The sequence below is a fragment of the Protopterus annectens genome, chromosome 16.part0, assembly GCF_019279795.1.
Source record: "Protopterus annectens isolate FY-2018-M chromosome 16.part0, PAN1.0, whole genome shotgun sequence".
NCBI lineage: Eukaryota > Metazoa > Chordata > Ceratodontiformes > Protopteridae > Protopterus > Protopterus annectens.
The window spans coordinates 566,302,909-566,328,855 of NC_056750.1; the positions used below are offsets into that span (position 1 = coordinate 566,302,909).

The following is a 25,947-nucleotide window of genomic DNA, read 5'->3' on the forward strand; positions in this document are numbered from 1 at the left end:
ACTGGAGTCGGAGTATCCGACGACATAGTATAGTTAAATGCTTTCCCAAAATAATGCTGGGTGAACTCCGCCCGACGCTTAATAGTGCGTTTGTTGAATGTAGCACAAAAGCGACAGACCGAGACGTCGTGGTCTGGGCCTAAACAAGGTATACAGAGGGAATGGAAATCCTTATGCGGTATTTGCTTCCCACAAGAAATACAATTATTAACTTTGTCAGACATAGGTCTGAGGCAAGAAAAGGTTCCCCAACGGGGTACTTAGCTTTTAAGAAGACTTCGGTTTCCAAATTTTCGTAATCTCAGGAGCTGGCCGACCGGCACTTGCGAACTGCTTCTGCTTCGGGCACCGCGCGGCAAGAAAGACTGAAGAAAATGGCGTTGGCTGGTTCCTTTATACCCCTGTTGCACTGACGTCAGGGAAGAAGCGACGACAACCGACGCCAGACCTAGACTTTGGAATTCGGCCGACCGAGGACCCGCCTGACGGCAGGAGAACCCATCTGTTATGACTGCAGCTGTATGCACGATGAACATCTGCTTCTGCTTTGGGCACCGCACGGCAAGAAAGACTGATGTAATGGCGTCAGCTGCATGTTTTATACCCCTGACGACCTGATGTCATGAAAGAAGGGACAGCAACCGATGCAGGACCCAAGACTTTGTTAATCAGGCCAACTGAGGGCTACTGTAAGCAGACAACCAAATGTAATGACTGCAACAGTGAAAAACGACATCAGATACATGCCACAGTCATGTGTGGAAATATGGTATGCAAGAAAAGTTGGTGGTAGAATGCAGAAGTTCAAGAAATTATTAAAAGAAATGAGTACAAGAAAAATGGGAGACAGAAAATCTGGAGTAGGCTAAGGAGGAATACTGGTTGGTTAACAAACAGGCTAAGAGTAGCAGACAATGCATCAAAGAAAATACCAGTTTCTGGAAAACAGCTCCACAGGTATCCAAGGAACTATCAAGTTGCAAGATGAAGACAAAAAGACACAGTTAAAAACCATCCATAAGGGATGCCAACAATAATCTGCTTACTATTCCAGTGGACAAAGGCAAATGGAAGGAATACTTTCTACAGCTTTTGAATGAAGACCCACCCGAAGCTGTACTACCCCATGCACAGCTTACACTGGGGGCGTAAAAAACATTCCTATAAGATTTAAGGCCAACACTATGGAAAATGAAGTCAGAGAAAGCAGCAGGCTCAGACAAAGTCACAGCAGATATGATCAATATGTTGGGAAAAACGTCTCCCAAGGGTGCTCAGCAGGACAGGAAAAAAAGGAGTAGCCAGGAGATTACCCAAACTCTACATATTAATCTACCAAATACCTTTTCCCTAACAGTACCACTAAATAAGACATGCACATACTTCATACATACAAGTACACAAGCACAACACTAAAGCTATTCCCCCTTCCCTAGCCTTACTATAGCCCAAACCGGCAACACTTGCATACATACTCAGCAAGAATGTAGAAACTTTTTGTTATAAATGAAAATTTCAGCCTAACTACCCACTCCCACATAACATTCAATTTTCTACCATTCAACACTTCGTGCATTCCTCAAATCGAGAATTTCACCACCAAAAATGGCACACAGACACAAACAAAACAGTACCCACACAAATTTGCATAAATACATAATTTTTTACACATATACACAAACGTATTCATGCTTTTTTTTTTTTTTTCAAAAAAAACTTTTTATTTTGCATAAGAAAATAACAGTCATATGATGGATGTCCAACCAAAAGGAATAACAATGTATAGAAAAAAAAAATAAGAGCTGTACATGTAAACTTGACAAAATGCTCAGTAGAGACTTGTAACTACAAAACCAACTATATAAAAAAAAAAAAAAAAAAAAAAGAAATTCAACATACAAAGTATGAATTGCTAACCTAGTATGCTACCCAGAGAGATAAAAAACATAGAGCAATGTCCAGAAGGTACAACAAGACACCTCACATAAGGATGTAGAGTTTGCTTTAGATAATGGCGAGAATAGGTGTGAAGATTTTTGGCTCCACAAATAGAAAAATAATTTTAGCATATGACTGACACTCCAACTATTACTTAGGCAGGCAAATAGACTAATTCATCCCACAAGAGTTCAGCAATGCTTGGTCTATCACACACAGCAGCAAGCAGGAAAATTCTGCTTTGATACGTAGCAGTACAGATGAAATATGTAATGGACTTGTGTCACTACATAGTGACCTGATGGCCATTTTATAAACTTGGAAGACCCTAATGAAGTAGTGAATGACAGTTTTCTACTAGTCTGCAAGGAGTTCTGGACCGTGCATGCATTCACAAAGCAGGTTTATAGTTACATATATGACATAACACATGAGAACGACACAAACTATGGCAGGGGATGTAACAGATTTTTTATATATAGATATAGATATATATATATATATATATATATATATATAAAATTACATTACATGTTTTGCTGCAGTTATCTGTGACTGGCACATGGCAGGGTATGTACCAGTTGTAAGTAGGGGAGACTGTGTTATGTTAAATTTATCAGTATTGAGTTTTCAACTAGTTAAGTCAAATGAACACAAGTTTCTCTCAGTAGCATAGCTACAGTGGGGCAAAGGGGTCAACCGCCCTGGGAACAGTGTTAGGGGACATGATCAGAAATCTATCAGACCTATCATTACAAATGTTCTTTAGTGCATACTGGATTTTAAAAGACTGTATTGCATTTGCAGCCAAACCTCAGTACAGTAGCACTTTGTGTGATCTAAACTGTAGCAAGCAGTTTGCTACAGCTTAAAAGAAAAAGCATTTTTTATTTTGTTTTCTTTTTACTGATATCTGAGGAAGGAGGGGCAGGGCCAGGTTGCAGAAACAGGACCTGACTGGCTCTTGCATTTCAGGTGCCCCAGGAACCTGATCACTGACTTTTTTCTCTTTTGCGCTCTTCCACTGAAGAACTGGGGCAGGAGGGAGGGGAGTGTATCTAGCCACTTGGTCGGTGTGCCAGTACAAGCAGCGGACCTTTGACCTTTATGTTTGTTTTTTTGAGCTCTTCAAATGAAGTGTTGGGAAGGTAGGGCGCCACTACAGACAGTAACCCCAGGTGCTACTAAAGACGACTACTCCTCTAGTCTATCTTCAAGAATGACTCAACAGCACTGTCTGGTCAAGTGATTTGCTTAAAGTGACAAAGCAGACATGTATATGCAGTCTGAAGTCTAGGCTACAAGGTATGTGTACAGGGGCAGGGCAAGCTAAGTATAAATGTCTAAACCCTAGTGGGGGGGCTGGGGACAGAATTGTGGAACTGGGAGGGGAATCAAGCAGGAAACCAAGCATCCAGAGTGGTAGCCAATCAGTGCAAGCATGCGCAGTGCAGAGTGATCTTCTGACCCTCCATGGAGGCCAAGAAGACTATATGTGCATAAATTTATAAATTGGTTTGGTCTTTGGGCATGTAGGAAGGGTTAGTTCTAACAGTAACCCTGTCTGTGTGGAATACTAGGAAGAGAGGAATAGCCATGAGGGCTTGTAACTCCAACAACCTCCTAGCTAAGGTCAACGCCACTAGGAGGACAGTCTTTCATGTGCAGGGTTTTAGGGAAGCTTTAGCAGCTGGCTTGAATGGGGGAAGTGTGAGCTCCTCTAAAACATAGTTCAGGTCCCATGGAGGGGGAGAGGGCTTCCTTGGTGGTCTAAGATGAAGTACCCCCTTAAGGAACAGCTTTGCAGGAAGTCTGGAAGCCAAGGGTGGATCCAGGGAAAGACATGCAGAAATGGCAGACAAATGGGTTTCAATGGATGAGAATGCTAAGCCTGTCTGCAATAGTTCACACAGGTAAGACAGTACTAGAGGTGTCTCGCTTTACAACGGGTCCAACTGCCTTTTGAGACACCACACATAGAATCTTTTCCATTTAGATAGGTAAGATTTCCTGGCATTTGGTTTCCTGGTCTCCTGCAGGATAGTGAACACGTCCTCATTGTATAGGTGTCTGAAAGGGATCAGAATCTTATCACCCACAGCATGAGGTGAAGAGACTACCACTGTGGGTGGACTTGGGACCCTCTGTCCTGTGTGAGAAGGTCCACTCTGGGGGGTAACTTGTGGTGAATTGCCCTTGGAGGGTTGTAATAGGAGGGGGAAAAGTACAGTTGTGTACACTTACCATAAATGTAGATGTTAGAGTGTATTCACTGTTGCAGCCAATACATTTGGGTAATCCTGCTGGTAGGTTGCCCTCAGTTGGCCTGAATTCCAAAGTCCTGAGTCCTGCGGCTGCTGTCGCCCCTTCTCTGACGTCAGGTCGTCAGGGGTATAAAAGATGCGGCCGACGCCATTTTCTTTAGTTTTTCTTGCCCCAGATGTCAGGTGCCCCCTAAAAGGGTAGCCAAAATTTATACTTATATATATAAATACATGCTACAATATAAACTTTACCTTCCTCTACAAGGAAATGCACAACATATGTTGTATAAATCAAAGGAGGAAAGATAGGTCCCATCAGAAGAAAAGGGGGATGATGGGTGGGTAACCTGGACTGCAACAATGAATACACTTGAACATCTACATTTATGGTAAGTGTACACAACTGTAATATGTTCTTCGTGTTTCACTGCTGCAGTCATTACATTTGGGTAGAGTCCCAAAGCTAAGGTTGGGAGGCTGGAGCTAAACAGCGTTAGGAGCGGCTATAAGGCCCTGCAGAAGTGCAGTGGCAAAGCCTGCCCTGGATTTAGAGTAGAGTGGCAGATGATAGTGCTTGTAAAGGTGTGCACTGAACTCCAAGTAGCAGCCTCTAAAATATCCTTGGTTGGTACTTCCCTGAGAAAGGCTGCTGAAGTGGCTGCAGCTCTGGTTAAATGTGGCCTAATGTCCTTGGGCACTGGCTTGCCATGGTATAAGTAGCAGGAACGAATGCAGTGGCCTATACACTTTGAAATAGTCTGTTTTGAGATAGCCTTTCCTTGTGATCCTGCAGCATATGCCACTAGTAATTGCTCTGTCTTTCTGAAAACTTTGGTTCTGTCCAAGTAGAATCTAAGCTGTCTGTGTACATCCAAAGAATGCAGAATTCTCTCCCCCTTGTTCTGTGGATTTGGATAAAAAGTTGGCAGATGAATAGTTTGGTTAAGAGCCACACTGGACACCACCTTAGGCATAAATGTTGGGCTTGTCCTCAAGAGAGACCGTGTCTGGATAAAAAATAATAAAAAGGTTCTACAACCATGAGTGCCTGTAGCTCTGAAACTTGTCTTGCAGAAGTTATTGCCAGGAGCAGAGCTGTTTTCCAAGAGAAAAATGTTATATCAGCAGTAGCAGCTGGCTCAAAAGGAGGCAGGGTGAGTTTTTCCAAGACATAGTTGAGGTCCCATGCAGCCATTGGTGATCTCCTTGGAGGCCTTACATTTTTGGCTCCTCTGAGGTTTACTTTAATAAGGGATGAGAAAAGACTGGTGGCTCTGTATAGTAATGAGCCGAAATGGCAGAGGCATGAATTTTAATAGATGAAAAAGATAGGCCATTGACCAGCATCTCAGTTAAGTACTGCAAAATCTGAGGAATATTTGGCACAGCTGTTATCAGTTCCTTGTGCCTGGTTCCAAGCACATAATCTCTTCCATTTTCCAGCATAAGATTTTCTAGTACTAGGCCTTCTGGCTTCCAAAATAACATCCATCACAGCTTTACTGAGAGGTGTGCTTTGTATGACTACATTATCTGCCATGCTGCCAGGTTTAAAGTCCTGAGTTGGCTGTACAGGATCTGATTGTTTTGCTGGGACAGTAGATGAGGTATTTGAGGTAAGGTCCAAGCTGGGCAGTGAGACAAGTTCCTTAGTAATGGATACCAGTATTGGCGGGGCCAGTCTGGGGCAATCAGTATCATCTTTGGCTTCTCCTGTCTGACCTTTAGGAGTACCTTGGGGAGGAAGGGCAGTGGGGGAAAGACATATACGGATAGGTTTTTCCAGCTGAAAGATTGGGTGTCCACGTTCCATGCTTCATCCACTTTCCATGCTTGTCTGTGATAAATCCTTGTGCAGTATCTTTTTAGTTTGTAGTTGTGAGGGGAGGCGAACAGATCTATGTCCAGGCATTCCCATTTCCTTATCATCATGCTGAAGACTTGTGGATCCAGCTGCCACTCATGGGGATCCATGAGGTTTCTGCTTAGTTCGCCTGCCAGAGTAGTTTTCCTTCCTGGCAGGAATCGTGCTGCAGATGTACTTGGTAAGTCAAAGCTGTGTCCCACAATGTCATGGCTAGTATGCATAAGGGTAAGAATGTGTGTCCCCTTGCTTGTTTATATACCACATGACCGTGGTGTTGTTTGTCTATCAGTAGTTGCCCTGGATGAAGTAGGTCCTTGAAGGCTGTCAGGGCATTTTGAACAGCTAGCATCTCTTTTTGAATGATATGTAGATGCGTTTGGTTTGAGGTCCATGTGCCATGAATGCATCTTCCTGCCATGTGGGTCCCCCAGGCATAATCTGATGCATCCGTTGTTAGTGTCTGCCTGGCTGGGGGTAATGTGAATGGCTTTCCCTTGTTTTGGTGAAAAGCCTTTGTCTACCATCGGAACTCCTGTTGCAGGCAGGGAATGAGAGTAATCATAGTTTCCAGGCTGTGGCAATGTTGAGTCCAAACACTTTTTAGGTACCACTGAAGTTTCCTCATATGCAGTCTTGCATATGGAATTAGTAGGATGCAGGATGCCATGAAGCCCAAAGACTGCAGAATTTTTCTTGCAGACAACTGGGCCTTTGTTGCCAACATTTTGAAATAGGTAGTCAGTTGCCTTTGTTTGTCTGGCATGAGATACGCCATCTGTGCAGTTGTATTTAAGCTTGCACCCAGGAATATTATCTCTTGAGAGGCTACTAGTTTTGATTTCTTTTCGTTGACTGTGTACCCTAGGCATGTTAGAAGTCTTTTCACAAATGCCAGATGCTGTAGAAGAATTTCCTTGTTCTCTGCATGAATTAGACAGTCGTCCAAGTAAGGATATATTTGTATTCCTCTTTGTCTGCAGAATGCAATTACTAGTGCTAAGCACTTTGTAAAGACCCTGGGCGTAATAGATGAGCCAAAGGGCAGTGCAGAGAATTGGTAATGCATTGAGCCAGCCTTGAATCTGAGGCATCTTCTGCGTACTTGATTGGGACATGCAGGTATGCCTCTTTTAAGTCTAAAGTCACAAGCCAAGCGTTCTTGCCCAGCATGGGCAGAAGTTGCTGCAAAGTCAACATCTTGAATTTTGGTATATCCAGGAATGTGTTCAGAATAGATAGGTCCAGTACTGGCCTCCAGGTCTTGTCCTTTCTGGGTACCAATTACAGTCTTGAGTAAAATCCTTGTCTCTGCTCTTGCTCTGGTACTTGTTGAATGGCCCCCATGTCCATGAGGGATGAGACTTGTTTTTGTGCCACTGCCCACTGATTTTCTGGCAGATCTAGCCAGCCATTTGCCTTTGGCAGGGGATGGAAATGGAAATTGTAGCCTTGTGACATGATACTTAGAACCCACTTGTCCTGGGTTATGATGTGCCAATTTTGAGAAAAAAGTGCTAATTTTCCCCCCTAAGGGTGCTGCCAGGAGAGATAAGTGCTTGGTGCAGGCAGGGGGAAGTCATTGGGACTGTTTCCTGTATGGTTGTGATTTGTCTTCTCCAACTTTGGAGGTAGAAGCACCCCATTGCGTTGACCTGTATGAACCTTGCGCCTGGGATCTGCCTCTAGGGCGTCTGGATGTGCCCCTTTGAGGTCTGTCGGACACAGGAAAGGACCAATTCTTTGTTGGCCAGTGTCTACTAAACCTAGGTGGCTGTACTTGTAAGAAATCTTTGACAGTTTGCATAGATTTAGCTTTGTCCTCCATTTTCTTTAACACCTCTTCTGCCTTAACACCAAACAAGGTATCATGCTGTAAAAGTGCATCCAATAATTTAACTTTGACATGATCAGGCAGATTTTGTTCCTTTAACCAAGCATGCCTCCTAATTACAGAACCTGTAACTGCGGCCCTGCAGGAAGCCTCCAAAGAATCAAAACCACATTGCAAAGTATGCTTTCCAACTTGTTCAGCTGCATGCAATAAATCCTGCGTTTCCTTGTTTTCGGCACATTCAGAGTTTAACATAATTTTCTGTTTAAGCAATGCTATGACATGTTGCTGATATCTGAGCATATGAAACTGACAGTTTAAGGCCCTTATAGCCAAGGTAGCAGATGTGTAAACATTTTTTCCCCATCTATCCAGTGCCCTAAAATCTCTGTCAGAGAGGGTAGGGTTTTTTGGAGTGGAAGCCTTAACTCCTTTGGGACCCTGTGAAATAGTTTCTGGGTCTGCAGCAGGGTTTTTAAAAAGGAATTTATGAGAGTCAGGAACCCTGTAATATCTATCAGGCTTAACAGGAGCTGGAGGTAAGGAGTCAGGGGTAAGAATAGACTCCGAAAACACATCATCTACAATGTCTAACAGGTGAAATGGCTAGTGGCCTGTGTTGAGGTAGTAAAAGGAAATCCCTGAGCCTCTTTTTAAGATTCTGAAAAATCTTGGCTCTCCCAGTGGAAATGCTCCCTCATGGTATGCAAGGTTTTCCCAAAAGAATAGTCCTCTGGAGGAGGAGCTGAAGGTATAGATTCTTCAGCATCAGAATCCTCATAGGTGGAAGAGAATATTCCTGATCAGAAGAGGAATGAGAAGAAATGGAAACCTGATCTGAAGATTCATAGTCAGTCTCTTGCCTAGGCCTTTTATCAGGAGGGGGATGGGAACCCCTGATCAAGGTAATCAAGTCTTCGGCCATTTTGAGCATCTGTTTTTTGGGCATAGAGGCCTGACCACGTGGCTCTTGAGTTTGTTTCTTTGCTGTAGAAGGTGCTTTAGTCTGCCTTTGAAGCTGAAGTCGGTTTAATGTAAAGATGTTTAGGTCTGAATACACCCTTAGAAGCCGGTGCCTGCTCAGCGGCTCCGGACCCATCTGAAGGAATAGTATCAGAGGCTCCAATACCTTGAGTTTCCAGTGGCATGGCTGACTCCACGTGGGAGTCAGTAGTGGCCTGTGACTCTAAAGTAGCGGGTGTCAGGGGCTGCGAAAGCACCTCACAGAGCCGGCGACTGGCTTAGGAAAAGCTTTGTTGTCGGTTTTGGGCCTCGGTTGTCTCTCTCTCTCATTTTCTTTGCATTTTTTTGTGAACTCCGGTAGTCGGATGGCTATCCGACGACATTTCCGGATAATCAAACCGGCGTCCAAAATAGTTTAAAGCAAAATCATACCGACGCTTAATAGTGCGTTGGTTAAATCTAGCACAAAACCGACAACCAGAAACTTTGCGATTAGGGCCTAGGCAAGGAATACAGTAAGAATGAAAATCCTTATGAGGTATTTGCTTTCCACAAGAAATACAATTATTTACTTTTTCTGACATCAGTCTAGAGCCAGAAAAAAGTTTCCCCAATGGGGAACTTAGCTTTATTTAAGACTTCGGATCTGAAACTCGAAAATCTCAGGAGTCGGCCGACAGGCACTTGCAAACTGCTTCGGGCACCGCGTGGCAAGAAAGACTAAAGAAAATGGCGTCGGCTGCATCTTTTATACCCCTGATGACCTGACGTCAGGGAAGGGGCGACAGCAGCCAACGCAGGACCCAGGACTTTGGAATTCAAGCCAACTGAGGGCAACCTGCCAGCAGGATTACCCAAATTAATGACTGCAACAGTGAAACACGAAGAATATCATCCTCTTCCAGGAAATTGAAAAGGCATCGGTCGTCATAGCCAGAGCTTCTGGTAGTCTGGTGCAGAAGGGAGGAAGTTGCCTGTTGATGGAGGAGGTAATCAGGTCTATTTGAGGTGTAACCCACCGGTGGACCTGGTCCAGGAAGACATCCCTGTGTAGCATCCATTTGTGTGCCTTTGTCATGGATCTGCTGAGGGAGACTGCCTGAGAATTCTGTTGCGAAGGTATGTATGCCGCCTGTAAGGTCACTTCCCTAGGAGGTGGCCAGTTCCCACGCCAGGAGAGCTAGTCTGCAAAGCAAATAAGATTTGCCCCCCCCCCCCCTTGCTTGTTGAGATACCAAAGCACTGTGGTATTGTCTGTAAAGATTTTGAGAGGTCCTGGATGGAGATAGGTTTGGAAAGCCTGCAGGGACAGTAATATTACCCTTATTTCTCAGATATTGATGTGCTCTTTCCTGTCTGGCAATGGCCACAATCCCTGCACTTTTAGATGCCCCAGAGTTGCTTCCGAGCCTAAGTCAGAGGCATCTGTATACATGGTCTGCTTGGGCTGAGATGGTTGTAGGAGAAGACCCTGGTTGAGTTTCACCTGATTCAATCACCAAAGTATTTCCTGTTTGAGGCAGGGCAGGAGGGGAACTCTGAACTTGAGGGGGGTGGGAGTGCTGCATCCAAATTGACCTGAGGTATCATTGTAGTTTCCTCATGTGGAGTCTTGCTAAAGGTAACATGGGGATAGTTGATGCCATGTAACCCAGGAGCCTGAGGTACTGCCTTGCAGTCAATTCTGTGGTGTGAAGGACTAAAAGCAGGTGTTGTTGTCAAGCTTTCCACCTTTGGGTTGGAAGGTAGGCTTTCATTATGTCTGTCTGTATGGATCCTGCACCCCAAGAAAACAAGGTCTTGTGTAGGCTCCTGTTGGGAGTTTTGGGAAATTGATCTGAAATCCCAGGAACTGCAGGAGAGTAATGACAACTTGTAAATGTTGCAGGAGGGTCGGCTTGCAGTCTGCCTGAATGAGCAGGTCATCCGAGTAAGGGAATATTTGGATTCCTTTTGTCCTGCTGACGGCAATAACTGGAGCCAGGCATTTGGTGAAAACTCTGGGTGCAGTGGAAAGCCCAAAGGGCAAGGCAGAGAAATGAAAGTGAGAAGAGCCCACGGAGAACCTCAGGTATTTCCTGAAACTGGGCCTTATAGGGATGTGAAGGTAGGCATCCTTGATGTCTAAGGTGGCCATGAACCCTTGAGGTAGTAGGAGTGGAAAGAGAATTGGTAAGGTTAACATCCTGAAGGTTTGGTACCTGAAGGAAAAGCTTGAGAAGTGAGAGGTCCAGAATTGGCCTCCAGGGACCGACTTTTCTTGAAATCAGAAAAATCCTGGAGTAGAACCCTCTTCCTATTGCAGACAGTGGAATTGTTTAAATGGTGCCTTGAGTCATCAGGTTGTCTAGCACTGGTTGTAATGGGGGGAGCTGTTCTTTTGAGGGCTGTGGGACACCCTTTCTTTTTGGGGGAATGATCCAGGTCATGAAGTACCAGTCTTCTATTGTAGAAGGAACCATTTGTCTGAGTGACGAGTCTCCACACTTGTGAGACAGTGAGAGAGACATAATGAGAAAGAGATGCAGGGAGAAGGTGGGAACTCCAAGGTTGGCAGGTAGTCACACACTACTTACCCTGTCTTGAAAGGGCAGCCTCTGGCTGGGCGATGGGGTGGCTCTGGTAGGAGTGGGTTGCTTCCTAGAGGTATTTTAGGCCTAGTAGAGGAAGCAGGGCGTGAGCGTTTTCTGATAAATTGTGTTTTGGCAGGATAATTCCTCTGGAAGTTTGGAATTGGGGAAACCAGTAGGTGTTTTAAGTCCTAAATCTCTTTCCCTTTTTGCTATAAGGACTTAAATAAAACAGCTACTTTTGCTCCAAACAGGGCTGCATTGTCCAAAGGAGCAACAACCAGCTTAGCTCTAAAATGATCTGGTAGGGGTTGGAGACATAGCCAGGAATACTTTCTTAAGGCTGATGCTGCTGACCTGACTGAGGCCTCAGCAGCAACACAGCTGCACTTGATAAAATGCCCGGTAACCTGAGAAGTAAGGGGAACGAGGGAACACAGTAGATCTTTAGCTGCAGAGTCAGAGGAGTCAGACAATTCTTTGGAAATCTACTCCAAAAGGGATCAGACATATTTAGCCATGTGTGTCTGATCATTAGTTGCTCTGAAAGCCAGAGTAGCATAAGTATAGATTTTCTTACCCAAACGATCCGTGGTTTTGCTGTCCTTGTCAGCAGAGAGCATGGTGGTAGAAGGCAGTAGTTTAGAAGCCTTGTCAGTTGAAATGGAAATTGTGGCAGGGTCTGCAGCACGGCACAAGGAATTTTGCAGTCTCAAGGATTTTATAAAACCTATCAGGCCTGCGTAGTCCAGGGGGCTGAGAGTCCAGGTTCGGGGATGGTGTTGAGAAGGCATCCAGAAAAGCAGGAAGAATAGGAACAGCAGAAGGAGTTGGGGAATCCATCTGAATGAGGTCACAATACCTTTTTTGTACCTCTGTCATTTCAGATAATTCCCACAAAGTGTTCCTTCATTTTGGCAATTGTTTCCCCAAAGGTTAGATCCTCTGCTGGGGAGTCAGGATCAACAGATTCTTCCTCTGGGGAACCATATCCCAGGGAGATGGCAGCTGGGAGGCATATGAAAGGGATTCTTCAGAAGAAGAATCAGAGTATTCTTCCTCTTCCCTCTGAGAGGGATCTGATGCCTGAGGCTCAGGATTGGAGGAGGAATTGTGGATGTCCCTGCAGTGGTACGCCACAAGTACATAAAGGCATTAAACAGGCTAAAAGCCTGTCAATCCAGAGTACTTTAAGGAGCAGGATACACAGGCTTTCTTTTTTCCTTCCTTTTGAGAGATGGCCTAGCGGGCATCTGACCCGTAGAAGACCTAGAGACAGACGCCTGCATGGAAACTGAGGAGCCCAACAGTCCTACAGAAAATGCAGGTTTCCCCTTGGCATCGGAAACAGATATCAGAAAAGCCTCTGTGCACGTGCCCTACACGCAGGACTGTGCGGCTTCAGTATAGGTACCCGCTGTATCCGAAGTGCAGAGCCCAAGCCTTCAACCAGGCTGAGGGTCGGACGAAGGAGGTGCAGTGGGAATTGTAAGCCTGAAAATCTTGACCTTCTTTTTAGGCGTCGATAGGCAAGCCAGCAGAACCCTCCATACCCAATGCTAATTGCTTCAGACGATGGTTTTCTAAATATAAGTTAAATGCGTTGAGTCGGCTATGGAGAGTTTTGGGCACAAATGCCAGGCAGATGGTGCAGGCCTTGTAGGCATGCGACCTACCTAAACAAAACAAGCACTGATCGTGGGAATCCTTGTGAGGTATCTGACGGGCGCACTTACACATGCCCTTTCTGGATGACATGAACAAGTATTATAAACTAACAATTTCTGAAAAGGTTCCCCAATAGGGCACTTGTCTGATTTCTCTAGAATCTGATGGCCTTGAAGGCAGGAACACCTAACATTCGACCGGTGGCCAAGAGGTTCTGAGGGCTGGTGCATGCAGATGTCACTTTTATGGCCCAAGCACTGTTAGCCACATCAGACATCCCACGCACCATAGAGTGACTTAAATCTTTTGTATACTGGCCGGATGCTCGGGTAGCAAGAGGAGAAAACCCATATGTACAGAATACTGCAACACAGGAATAGAAGGACATCACGTTAGTCTACAAAATGTAAATGCATATAATTTTTCATGTAATCAAAGAGTAGCTAAAGAATACTCCAAGAGTGCAGCCTGGGGTGAAAAACTGGAACCCAGTCAAGTGGTTCCAGTGGAACCAGTGTCCCGAATACACCGGTGGCTTCTTGCATTGTCTCTGGTCTGGGAAGTGTGGGCTGCTGCCTATATGGATTCGGTGTCCTTCTGTAAGAGCCCCCCTTTTTTGCAGCTAGAGATGGGGCAGCGAAACCTGGTAGGGTTGGGGCAGGTGGTAGCAGAACTGATCTCAGTGGTGAGCCTTTTGGTGGGCAGGAACCACCTTTCTTTCATTTGGTGTCTTTTTCCCCTGGCTATTTCCCCCTTCCCCACCATTCTTTTAGTTTTCCGTCCATCTTTTCCTATGGTTTGCTTTAGCCCTAGCCTCCATGCACTTCAGCAGGATTCGTCACACGTGGAGACAAGGGTTTCCTGTACTATTTTCCCCTCTGTTTACTGTTCGTTAGGTTTACGATTGCCTTTAGTATTGTTTAAGTTTGCCTTTAGTAGAGTTTATATATTCCTCGATTTGATTAGGTATATGGGCAGTTAGGTCTTCCTGTTCCCAAACACCCTAGTCACCAACCCCCCACTCTCTAGATTAGTTTTTTTGCCACCCTGATGAAGATTCCTTCGAAAAGCGCTGCTTACCTTCCAGTTTGTCAAACCCTTTAGCCACCACCCTCGAAGTCTACACTCACAGCCCACCCGTACTCTCTTCACTCAGTTAAGAACCTATGCTTAACCCTCCACCAGCACTTAACTACGGAGCGCACCAGGCGATATAGTGACTGCGGACTTTTTAAGCATTTTTTTTAAGCATTTTGTGTGAACATTTCTTTTTTACAGTACTTTTGAACATTACTCTATTGCTAGTGAATTGAGTTGTACAATTGAACACAATGCCATATTGCACTGGTTACTTTTGAGATACTATAACAGTTGATACCACCCACAATGTCTGGAGGCAATGTCAGCAGGGCACAACCAATCCTAATAAAGGGCACGCTCCCCCATCTTGATTGTTCCCTGACAGATCACCCCCCTTTGCTGTATAAATGTACATGCTGTTGCTGGGTTCTTCTCATTCACTGGAGCAATGCTTCGGCTGGCAAGAATAAATTTCATCCAAGGATTTGTAGAGAGATTTTGTCCGCTTTATTTTTCCTTTTAGTTTTTCTTCCTACGTTTTGGGTTTATTTACCTCTGCTACGTTTTGTGTTTTAGTTACCTCTGCCACTGTTTTCTGGTATCTTACTGGACTGAGCCTTGTCTAATCGGACTCATCTTGGGTATCCTTTTAAGAACTGCTCTTTGTCTGGGCTGGTCTGACGCATCTAAGGGTGTCTGATTCAAGGGCTGATTTTATTTTATGTCTGGACTAGCAGGTGTTTCCTGCCCACTGAAAGGCTCACCACTGAGATCAGTTCTGCTACCACCTGCCCCAACCCTACCAGGTTTTGCTGCCCCACCTCTAGCTACAAAAAAAAAGGGGGAGGCTCTTACAGGAGGACAACGGATCCAGATAAGCAACGGATCATACTACCCAGACCTGAGACAATGCAAGAAGCCACTTGTGCAATTGGGGTATGCCAGTTCCACTGGAACCACCGGGCTGGGTTCCAGTTTTTCACCCCAGGCTGCACTGGGAGTATTCTTTAGTTAATTTACACCTTCCTTTTAAGGAGGCCCGTACTCCACCAGGCACAGGCTCCCTGTACCCCGCATATGTAATCAAAGAGTGGGAAAACAAACAAAAACTCACTCCTTAAAACTCATTCCCTGATTAATGTGCAATACACAAAGCAACATCAATCACTAGAAGCACTAAATGCAACAAACGTTTCACTGATTGTGGCTGAACAAAACTGCACTTCTTACTGAAATAATGGTATGTAAATTATCAGCAATGTACAAGGTTCAAAAATGTTGCCACCTGTGTACTTGTGTGAAATGCTGTTTTACACAATGGTGCAATGTCTTGTTTCACTCTTCCATATACTGTCAAAATCACACTAGAGGGAAAGGTTAGGCTGCTCCTGTTCTTTTGCACAAGTTCAGTTTGTGTGCTACAAATCACAGGGCCAGCCTCGTCGCACATTTTTAGGAAAGGGATGAACAGTGAGGCAGAAGAAGATACCTTGAGTGCAGGCAGGATGACAATGGTTTAACAGGAATACACGTTTGTGAAACAAAACAAAATACAGTGATGTTATGATTTACATATAGTGCATATAGGGTGGGGGAAGTTACTGCCCAAAGCATGCTCATACTAACTGGAAGCACTGAAACAGAAAAGAAAAATTCATCCAAACTCTTGTCGGTGGAAGCAAGAAATGAATTATGATGGAAAAGAAAACACAGCTTTTGATATAAGCCTCCTTTATTTTGCTGCTGGGTACACAGTTCTAAACAGCAGGACCCAATAAAGCTGAACTCACCTTCTCATACTTTTGTGGTTGCCAAATTCTTCAATTTTGGCCAGCATTTGGCTGAAACAAAATTATTCTATTCTACTTAAAAAGTGTGTGCTTACCAGCAATTAGTGTCTGGTCTATAACTGCACTATTCACAAGGACTGTGCCGTATGACTGTTTTGTGATGTAATAAAACAAATTTAAAAATTCTCATGTTTTTACTCTGCAGCAACTTCACTCAAGGAATAAGAGTACACATTTACATCCAAATGCACAGTAAAATTGATAAAAAAGGAGCAAATAATAGTAACCAAAAATTATAGATATGTAGATAACATATGTTTGAATAGATCAATGTTGAAATACTATGTCTTGGCCCTTCCTGATGTGCAGAAGCCCAAGGCTGAACTGAACACCAGTGTCTTTCTCCACTCCCAGCTGGCAGATGCTCTTGACATCTGATCTCAGAAGTATAAAGGGTCATTGGTCAGTACCATTTCAGGTCTTTTTGTACACAGTATCAAAGTGCAATACTCCCTCTGGCACAGCACAATTTTCTCCACTGACAGCAAGTGACACTTTGTAGGCTGAATCAAGGTGTGTAGGGTGGAGGTGACAGGTAGGGTACCCACCCCAATCACAGGGTTAGAAGAGCGGTAGGAAGCAAGGAGAGGTACTGCAACACTGATCTTACTTGGACATCTACAGTTATGGCAAGTTATCTACACAACTATAACGTGTTCACTGTAATCAATGTTGCAGTACTAAGCTTTAGGACAGCTTCCAAAGTTATGCTTTCTAGGTGGCTCTGCTCCAAGAATATGAGGCTTGGCAGGATAGGAGAGACCAACCTCATTCTGGCTCTAAATGGAACCAAGGTGGTAGTGTTTGCTGGACGTGTGTACAGAAAACCAAGTTGCTGTTTCTAGGATGGACGGATTGGTGTCCCTTTCAGGAATGGAGGGGTAGCAGCCTTTGCCCTTGTGGGATGAGAGGTGACTTTGCCAAGGATTTGGTTTCTGTGAGATGAGTAACAAAAGGTAATACAGCTGGCTATCCATTAGGAGACTGTCTGCTTCCCCACTGCTTTCACCTATTTACCTTCTGCACAGTCGGCAAAAGTTGGTCAGATATGTTTGGGAATTTCATCTTCTGAAAGTAGAACCTTAGCCGTCTATCCTCTTCCAAAGACTGAAGAATTCTCTTTGATCTGGGGACTGGGAAAGAACATGGGAAAATGAACAGCCTGTTTCAAGGAGACTTCTTATACCACTTTGGGCATAAATGAATGGTTTATTCTCAAGGTTACTCTGTCCCAAGGATAAAAGAGAAATGGATCCTTGCACATAATGGGTCACAGCTCGGATATACACTTTAATGAGTTGAGGCTAAAATGGTGGCAGTGTTGTTTTTTCCAACATGTAATTTAGGTCTTACGAGGTTAACAGGCTCTCGCTTGGGGGGGGGGGTGGCTAATTGTACAATTCTTTCAGAAATGGCCTCATGCAAGGATGAGTACAAGCAAGCAAGGATGTGGGTAGGCAGCCAGATATAGCTGAAGCATGCACTTATATATTATAGTGAAACGGTTCTCCTTTGCACATGAAGGAAAGGCACTCTCATACCAGTTCTAGCCTTGTTTTGGTGGGTAGAATACCTTTTAGCTTGCACCAAAAAGAAAACTATTTTGCTACATAGGACTTGCTGGTACTAAGTTTACTAGCCTCCTTTAAAATTGCTTGCACATCATCTGAAAAAACAGTGCACTTGGATGGGTTCAATAGATAGTCATCCAAGCTATCATGTTAGGTGTCCTCAAGTTGGGATGGATGACAGACCTCTTGCTCTTTGTTAGGAGGTCCAGATGAGGAGGAGGGAGAACCAGTATTGTCTAGGTCAGCAAGGAGCAATCAGTATCATCTTTGGTCTGTCCGTTCTCTCTTTCTGCACTACCATGGGAATAAGTGGTATTGTAGGGCTGGCATGAAGGAAAAAATCTGTCAAGTTGAAGGAGGATGTGTTTAATTCTCCATGCCCCTTCTCTGGGGTGTCCTTGAACAGATCTTTCTTATATGCCTGCTATCTTAGAAAGCAAAACGGTCCATCTCTAGCACAGTTCATTTGTACGTTAGGTCCAACAATACTTCTCTTTATCCATTTACTTTGGTCTAGGAGGGATCAGCTCAGGCTGTGTGCCAGCAGGTTCTTCCCATGCCATACTACACATTCTGCTCAATAAAACTGTTTAGCTTTAACTTGATTTTGCCTTTTCTTGATTGCCAACAGGTTGTCCTGATCCTGGACGTATAATGCTGCAACAGCCACATATGGTTGAGCAACTTGCCCAAGTCCTGTTGCTAGACAGACATACACACACACAACTTAATGATAAACCACATCACAGTAGTGTTGTCTCTGTCAGTATCTTTAGTGCTCCTAGGACCATTTTTTTCTTTGAATGTTTTCAAGTTCAGAATTATTGCCATCACTTCTTTTGTGCTGATGTGCTGGACTGGGTGTTGCCTGTCCCATTAGTCCCTTCCACTATGAATTCTCCTAGATGCATCCCCCAAAAAGCCAGGTCCAAGTCTGTGTCTGTGGTTAAGTTCTGGCCTACTTCTGGAAGCTGAAAGGAGGCTCCAGTTATTGTTTGGAAAACTCTACTCCTATAACAGAATCTTTTTACAGGCATGGTAAAAGTATAGGTGTTTCTAAGTACTGCTGGTTTTGAGGCCAGGAGTTCTTTAGGAACCACTGCAGTTTCAAGCGCAATTTTGTCAGGGGAACCTTTGGGTATACATGAAGTCACGTACCTCAACATCCTCAAATTCCCTTGCTGTTATGGCCAGCTGGCTGCACAGATTCAGGAGGTATTCAGACAGGAAAGATAATTTCTTCTGGCAAAAGGCCATCTGTTAGAAAGAATCTAGGTCTTCCACTAGGAAGGCAACCCTAGTATTGGGTGTCAGCATTGACTTTTGGACATTCAGGGTAAAGCCAACCTTCTGAAAGCAATCCACAGTGATTTGCATGGCTGACAGATGTTCTGCTAGTGATGGTGCCTGAATCAGGAAATCATTTAATATGGGTAGATGTGAACCCCCCTTGGTTCAGCAAAAAGCAATTACTAATGCCAGACATTTGGTAAATACTGTGGGTGCAGTAGATAAGCCAAAGGTAAGATACAAAAACTGATAATGGGATCTCTCTGCCTGGAAATGTTTCCTGAAAGACATGTAGGTAGGCATACTTCAGATCTAGGGTCACCGCCCAAGCCCCTTGAAAACTGAAGAGGTAGGGAGTTTTATGTAGGGTTAACATTTTGAATTTGGGTACCACAAACACTTCTGAGTCTTAACATGGCCAACATGGGTCTCCACATCCATCCTCTTCTTGGTAATAAGAGGAGGTGCAAGTAGAACCATACACTGGACTCTTCTACAGGAACAGGATGAATAGATCCCCTGGTGTATAAGTGTCTCTGAGCGGTGGAATCAGATTTCTTTGTTTTGAAGGAAAGCTGATGCTTAGGAAAGGTGAAGTTTTTCAAAACTGTAGGAAGTAACCTTTTATTATGAGCTGTAGAAACCAGTGGTCTTAAACAATCCGATCCCAAAACCTGAATAAAGATAAAGCCTTCCACTCAGATAGGTAGGGAAGTTTCGGGTTGGAGTGGATTTAGGATTTAAGGAGGTACTTAACAGTCACAGGCTGCTCCCCCTGGGACAGTGATCGGAACCACCCCCACTCTAAAGGTATGCAGTGTTGGTTTATCTGTCACTTTCTCAGATATCTAAGCATCTTCCCCACACTGGTGGGGGGGGGGGGTTTGCTTTTTGCTGTTTTTGGGGAAAGGACCAGAGTTTGCTAGGGTACTTTCTGTTACATCTAGAAGGAGGTGAAAGATAGTGTTCTTTTACTGGTAATTTGTTTCACTGTCTGATCCAGTCTCTTCCAACTCTTTCTTGGCTGGGGACCCATACAGAAACTCCTCGTCATGGGGACATAAAGGAGTTCTGCTTTGACATGGTCTGAAAGGGGTAGTGTCATCAGCCACGCATGCATCCATGTGAAAAACTCCTAAGCAGCTCACATGCATGACTCGCCCAAAGCATCACAACCACATTTTAATGAATATCTGGGCACCTACAGGCCTACACTGCACAAGCCCTGGATGTCCTTCTGAAGTCTCTTGTTTTTTATCTCCTCTTCCTCAGCATTAATTTCTGCCTGTCCAGACTCAAGGTATTTCAGCATGTGAAATTGGCAGTTCAGAGATCTCATGTGACAGAGTGGTAGAAATGTAGATCTTTTAGGCAACCAGTCCGAGTGTCTACTTTCCCTATCAATTGGCAAAGCTTTCTTGGAAACAAGCCAAGGTGACCCCTTGGTGAAGTCCACAGACAGCACAGTTGATCCATTACCAGGTTCTTATAGAGGTGCTTGTGGGACTCTAGCACTCTACAGAAACAGACTTTTGAATAGGGAATCAGGTTGCAGTGACACGTCACCAAACACATCATCTAAGACTTCACTGGCTGGAGATTTACCCAAGGATCTAGGCGCAGACAAACTCAGGGGTCTTTTATAATTGGCTTGAGTCTGGGAAAAGTCTTCAGACTCCCAATTGAAGGACTCCTTCATTCTACACAAAGTATCTTCAAAACAGAAGTCCTCAGGAGGAGATGCTCAGGACAAGATGTCTTCTGAGTCAGAATTAACAGTGCTGTGAAGGGAGGCACTATGAATAGGCAAGTTCATCCTCAGCTTCTGGCTTTAAGGAATCAGTGTTTTGACTGCTTTTCCTAAGGGAGGTTCCCGGGACAGCTTCCTTTTCCAGGGTGGGTTGCTTAAACTTTATGAAATCCATGAGGTCTTGTGGCAGACTGACTAGACTCTGGGGAGAGACGGTGGAAGGAGATCTGGACAGAGTAGGCTAGGGCAAGTCTAGCAACCTGCCACTTAGAGTTGGGTGTTCTGGGCTTGAGGGAGGATGACAAGGCACAAGGCTGCTGGTGGGTAGCCACAACCTCTGCTGCATTCCAGGTATTCTCTTCCATACAACCAACGGAATGTCATTCTCACCCTCAGCCTTTAGTACCCTAAACAGGTTCGGACTCCACCAATGTCAGTCTGGTGTGGGCTCAAAGGAGTTGGACTGCTTCACAGTCATGGCAGACTTTAGAGGGGATGCGTCAGAGGACTCAAGACTAAGACATCAGACAACAGGGCTGCAAAGGTACCTCGCAACTTTGCCGGCACTTTCGAGCCATGATACGAAGTCAGACAAGGAGATGCCATCAGCCTCGAACATTTTCTTCATCAAGCTTTAATCTCTACTCTTCTTTGGGATGACAGTCTGGGAATAGGCAGATGCCATGGAAGGCACAATACTACCCAAGTAGCAAAAAAGATTCAGCATTAGCTTTAATGGTTTTATCTTTAAAGTTACCACAAAATAAGCAGTTTGGCATGTCGTGCTCAGATCATAAACGGGGTAAAAAATGGGAATGGAAGTCTTTCCTAGGGATCTGTTTCCCATATGTTAGACAGTTACTGACTTTTTTAACCACTAAAACAGCTAAATACAACCAGAGAAAAAAGCAATTCCCTAATGGGGTACTTAGCTGAATCTGCTGGTATCAAGCTAACCAATGAACTGATGAGACACATTCTTGTGAATCAGACTGACACAGCAAGAGAAAATTGAAGATGGTGCCGGCCAATGACCCTTTAATTCACCATTACCATGAAGCCTGATGTCAAGGGCACCCAGTGGCTGGGGGACAAAAAAAAAAAAAAAGACTTGGACCAGCCATGGGCTTCTGAGTTAGTACAGCAACACTGACTACAATGAACCCCATATAAAACAAATGTTTTTCTTTTATAGGCAACAGTGAGGCAGAGTGATAAAGCCAGATGTTCAATGATGACTTTTTGGTCATAGTCAATGAGGAGCTTGCATGATCACTCCATGACTGAATGCATTTTCTCAAGGTACCCCAGTTTTCTCACAAAACTTGAACATGCTAACTGGCTATTCTAACAAAACGTAATATGCACTACATTTACCTTTGCAGTTGTAAACCACATTGTGGCTGAAAATAGTTAACTGATAGTTATTTCAACATCTGCAACACTAAGCATGAACTCACTTCTAACATGCAAAAAAACAAGATCTCATTTAGTAAACCAATACTTATGAAAACATACCTCAATGGAGCTTCCAGCAACTCTGCCAAAATCATTACGCCCACTTCGGAAATCTATCTGTTCTTTTTCTCGAATGATTTCTGCGACCATTTCTCTTGCTTGCTGCAAAAGATTACTTAATATTAAATAACCTTGGTAGAGAACTACCAAAACTGTATATATATATATATATATATATATATATATATATATATATATATATATATATATATGGAGGGTTTAAACTGCCAAATTTCCAAAGGTATCAGTGAACAAGTCCTCACAATGAGCACCCCCCCTCCTTGTGCACTTCTTTTTCAGAAGTCAATACAGCTACCAAGACAGCAATGATGAAGAAAAATCTAACACAAAGCTCAAGTTAAACAGGAAGAAAAATACATATAAAATGGCTGCAAGTGAACATTTTCCAAGAACGTGAAGAAAAACAAAAAATGCATTACTTCTTCAGTTCCATCACTATCAGATCCATCTGCAACACTTCACAAGGTGCCAAAGTTAAATAACTACATATAAACCTGTACATCATCTATAATCAGCTGGTAGGATGCCTGTCTTAGATGCAAGAACACTGGGTTTTACTCACATTCCAGGTGCTTGGATTAGTTTTCCAATACTGAAGCTGCATTCCTAGTTTTGAAGTCATCTGGGTGAGGACCTAAATGTTCAGCTCTCCAAACCAGCGGCAGAACATATGGTTGAAAAAGCTTCCATGGCACTTATCAAAAAGACTGGCAGATTTCCACACTGCCCTGGTCAAATTCCCCTAGTCAGAATGCAAACAATCTCAGGTATAAACTGAAGAGAGGCCATTAGCCTAGCAGCACTAACCCAAAGTGTAAACAAACATCCATCTAAACCTACCTATATATAAATAACCCTCTGACGTGTTTGTTTGCATGTTGTATATATTTACACACAAGAAGCGAAAAACTTCTCTGGCAGCTAAAGGACTCTAAATGGTAAAAAATAGAAAGTAAATAGGAAACAAACGAAGAGTCCAAAGTCCAAAGCCACGTTTAATATAAGCACATAAAACAACAAAGCTTTCGAGACAATATCTCTTTCCCAATGTTTATACAAAATGACTCAACTACACTCCTTATATACAAATAGCCAACCTACAACCATGGTCACACATTACCCAATTACAAATAAATAATTAAACACTCCTAAAACCTCCAATACATAAAAACATTAAAAAATATGTAAATATATATATATATATATATATATATATATATATATATATATATATATACCTATATATACCTATATACATATATACCTATATATATATATATATATATATATATGTATATGTATATGTATATATATATATATATATATATATATATATATATATATATATATATATATATATATATACACACACACACATATATATATATATATATATATATATATATATATACATACACACACATCCTGGATATAAAAGGTGTACACACCACTGTTAAAATGCCAGGTACTTATGATATAAAAAAAATGAGACCACAAAATATAATTTCAAATCTTTTCCCACTTTTAATGTGACCTATAACCTGTTGAATTCAACTGAAAAACAAACAAATCTCTCAGAGGAAAAATATAAAAAATAAAAAACATACAATAACCTGGTCGCATAAGAGTGCACACCCTTAAACTAATACTTTGTTGAAGCACCTTCTGATTTAATTACAGCATTCAGTCTTCTTGGATATACACCTGCCATCAATTAAAGAGATTGTGATTAACCCCAAATAAAGTTCAGCTATCCCAGTACGATTTTCCTGACATGTACTAAGTTGGCTGCTACAGCAAAAGCCATGGTTCACAGAGAACTTACAAAGCATCAAAGGGATCTCAATGTTGAAAGGTATTAGGAGAAGGGTACAAACAAATTTCCACAGCATTGGATATACCATAGAACACAGTCATCAAAAAGTGGAAAAATATGGGACAACAGTGACGTTGCAAAGAACTGGACGTCCATCCAAAATTGATAAAAAGGCAAGACAAAAACTGTTCAGGGAGGCTGCCAAAAGAACAACAGCAACACTGAAGGAGATGCAGGAATTTCTGGCAAGAACTGGTTGCGTAATACATAGGTAGGTACTAGGCCACTGGCCCGAGGGCCTATATAAGCCTAGCCAAAAAGGTTCCCTGGCTTTCGCCACCCAAGAAAATTAATTTTTCTGTGCCCCTGACGAGCAGAGCCACAGAAGTGATCCCAGAGGTGAATTTCCTATCTCCCATCCAGTCATCAAGAATTTTCGTGAAGAGTGCTGAGGAGTTTTGTTTGCTATAGACAGGTAAATTGTTCCAGAGTACGGGAAGTCTCTGGGACAGGAATCTATCCATCCAGCATGTTCAGTTTATTGTGGTGACAAGGTTTAGGTCCCTAGAGCGTGTAGCTCGGAGAGATTGGAATTTCTTTAAGTGGGGCATGTCCAACAGCTCTGGGTTTGACATAGCTTTGTATGTTAGCCAGAGATAGTCTCTGAATAGGCAATTTGCGACTGAGTAAAGCTGGAGTTTTTTGAGACTGTATGCGTAGCGCATCTGTTTGAGGCCGATAATCTTCTTCGTGAGGTATTTCTGCGGCCTTTCCAGTTGTTGTAGACGTCTTGTGGGGTATATACTAAAAGGGGTGCTGTATTCTGTAATGGATCTCATGAGTGAATAGTAGAGGGGAACAAAGACCTCTTTTCCTGGATGAGAAACCTTTTCTGAAGGTGTGCCACGTAGAACAATTTTCTGACTACTGTGGCGATGTGATTATCAATGGGGAGACTACTATCCACCTGTCTCCCAAGGTCTCTTATCACACTTTTAGCGTTATGTAGACTACCGCTTATGTGGCAGTTCATGGGTACAGAGTATTTACCAAAAGGGATGACAATGCACTTTTTGGCACTGAGCTTGAGGCCATGGCTCTGACACCAGGCATCTGTCTCAGTGAGGCCCTTTTGTAGGATGCCCACATCGTTAGGAGTTACGATTATGGCTCCTTGTTTGCAGTCATCTGCAAACTTCATTAACCACAAAGACCTTCTATGTTAGCCTGTACTTCAGAGAAGTAGATACCAAACAGGAGAGGACGCAGGCCTGAACCCTGTGGTACTCCAGTTGTCACTGGTTTGAAGTCTGATTTGGAGTCTGCTACTTTCACAATGTGGGTTCTGTCAGTGACCCAGTTGGCAACCCATCTTGTGACATAGGGACTTATACCTAGTTTAGTGAGTTTATCTATAATTCCAGAGTGGGGGATGGTGTCGAAAGCACTGGCAAGATCTGGATAGGCGGTGTGAACCACCTTACCCTCATCTACGGCTTTGGTGACTGCTTCAAGGAAGTCTATCAGGTTTAGGAGACATGATCTGCCTTTTACAAACCCGAAATGGGTGGGGTCCAGAGTTTGGAGTTTACAAATGTAATTGTTTATCAGTTCCATGATGATACATTCCATAGCCTTGCAGACCAGGCTCGTCAGGCTAATGGGGCAATAGTTCCTGGGGTCTGTGGTGGCTCCCCCTTTGTGGAGTGGGATAATAATCACTGTGCACCATTCAGTGGGCAGAAAGCCTGAGATGCGGCTATGATTGAACATGGTACTTAGGTGAGATGCCAGATGGTTCTGTAGTTCATGGAGAATGCAGCCTTGGATGTTGTCGGGTCCCATGGATGCTGTCTTCTTGGCTTTGGACAGTGTGGTTTTTACATGTGCAGCCGTGATTACACGAAATTTGCATGTGACAAGAATCTCATGTATTCTCCATATATCTGG

At 43.5% G+C, this 25,947-nt stretch overlaps 1 protein-coding gene across 1 annotated transcript in view; it reads right to left on the minus strand.

Moving 5' to 3' along the window:
- The window catches only part of FUBP3 (far upstream element binding protein 3), a 1,726,332-nt gene that overhangs the window by 864,732 nt on the left and 835,653 nt on the right, over positions 1-25,947 (minus strand). The window contains exon 9 of the mRNA XM_044058146.1: positions 22,161-22,262. Coding sequence (XP_043914081.1) covers positions 22,161-22,262 — 102 coding nt within the window. The remainder of the gene's footprint in view (positions 1-22,160; positions 22,263-25,947) is intronic.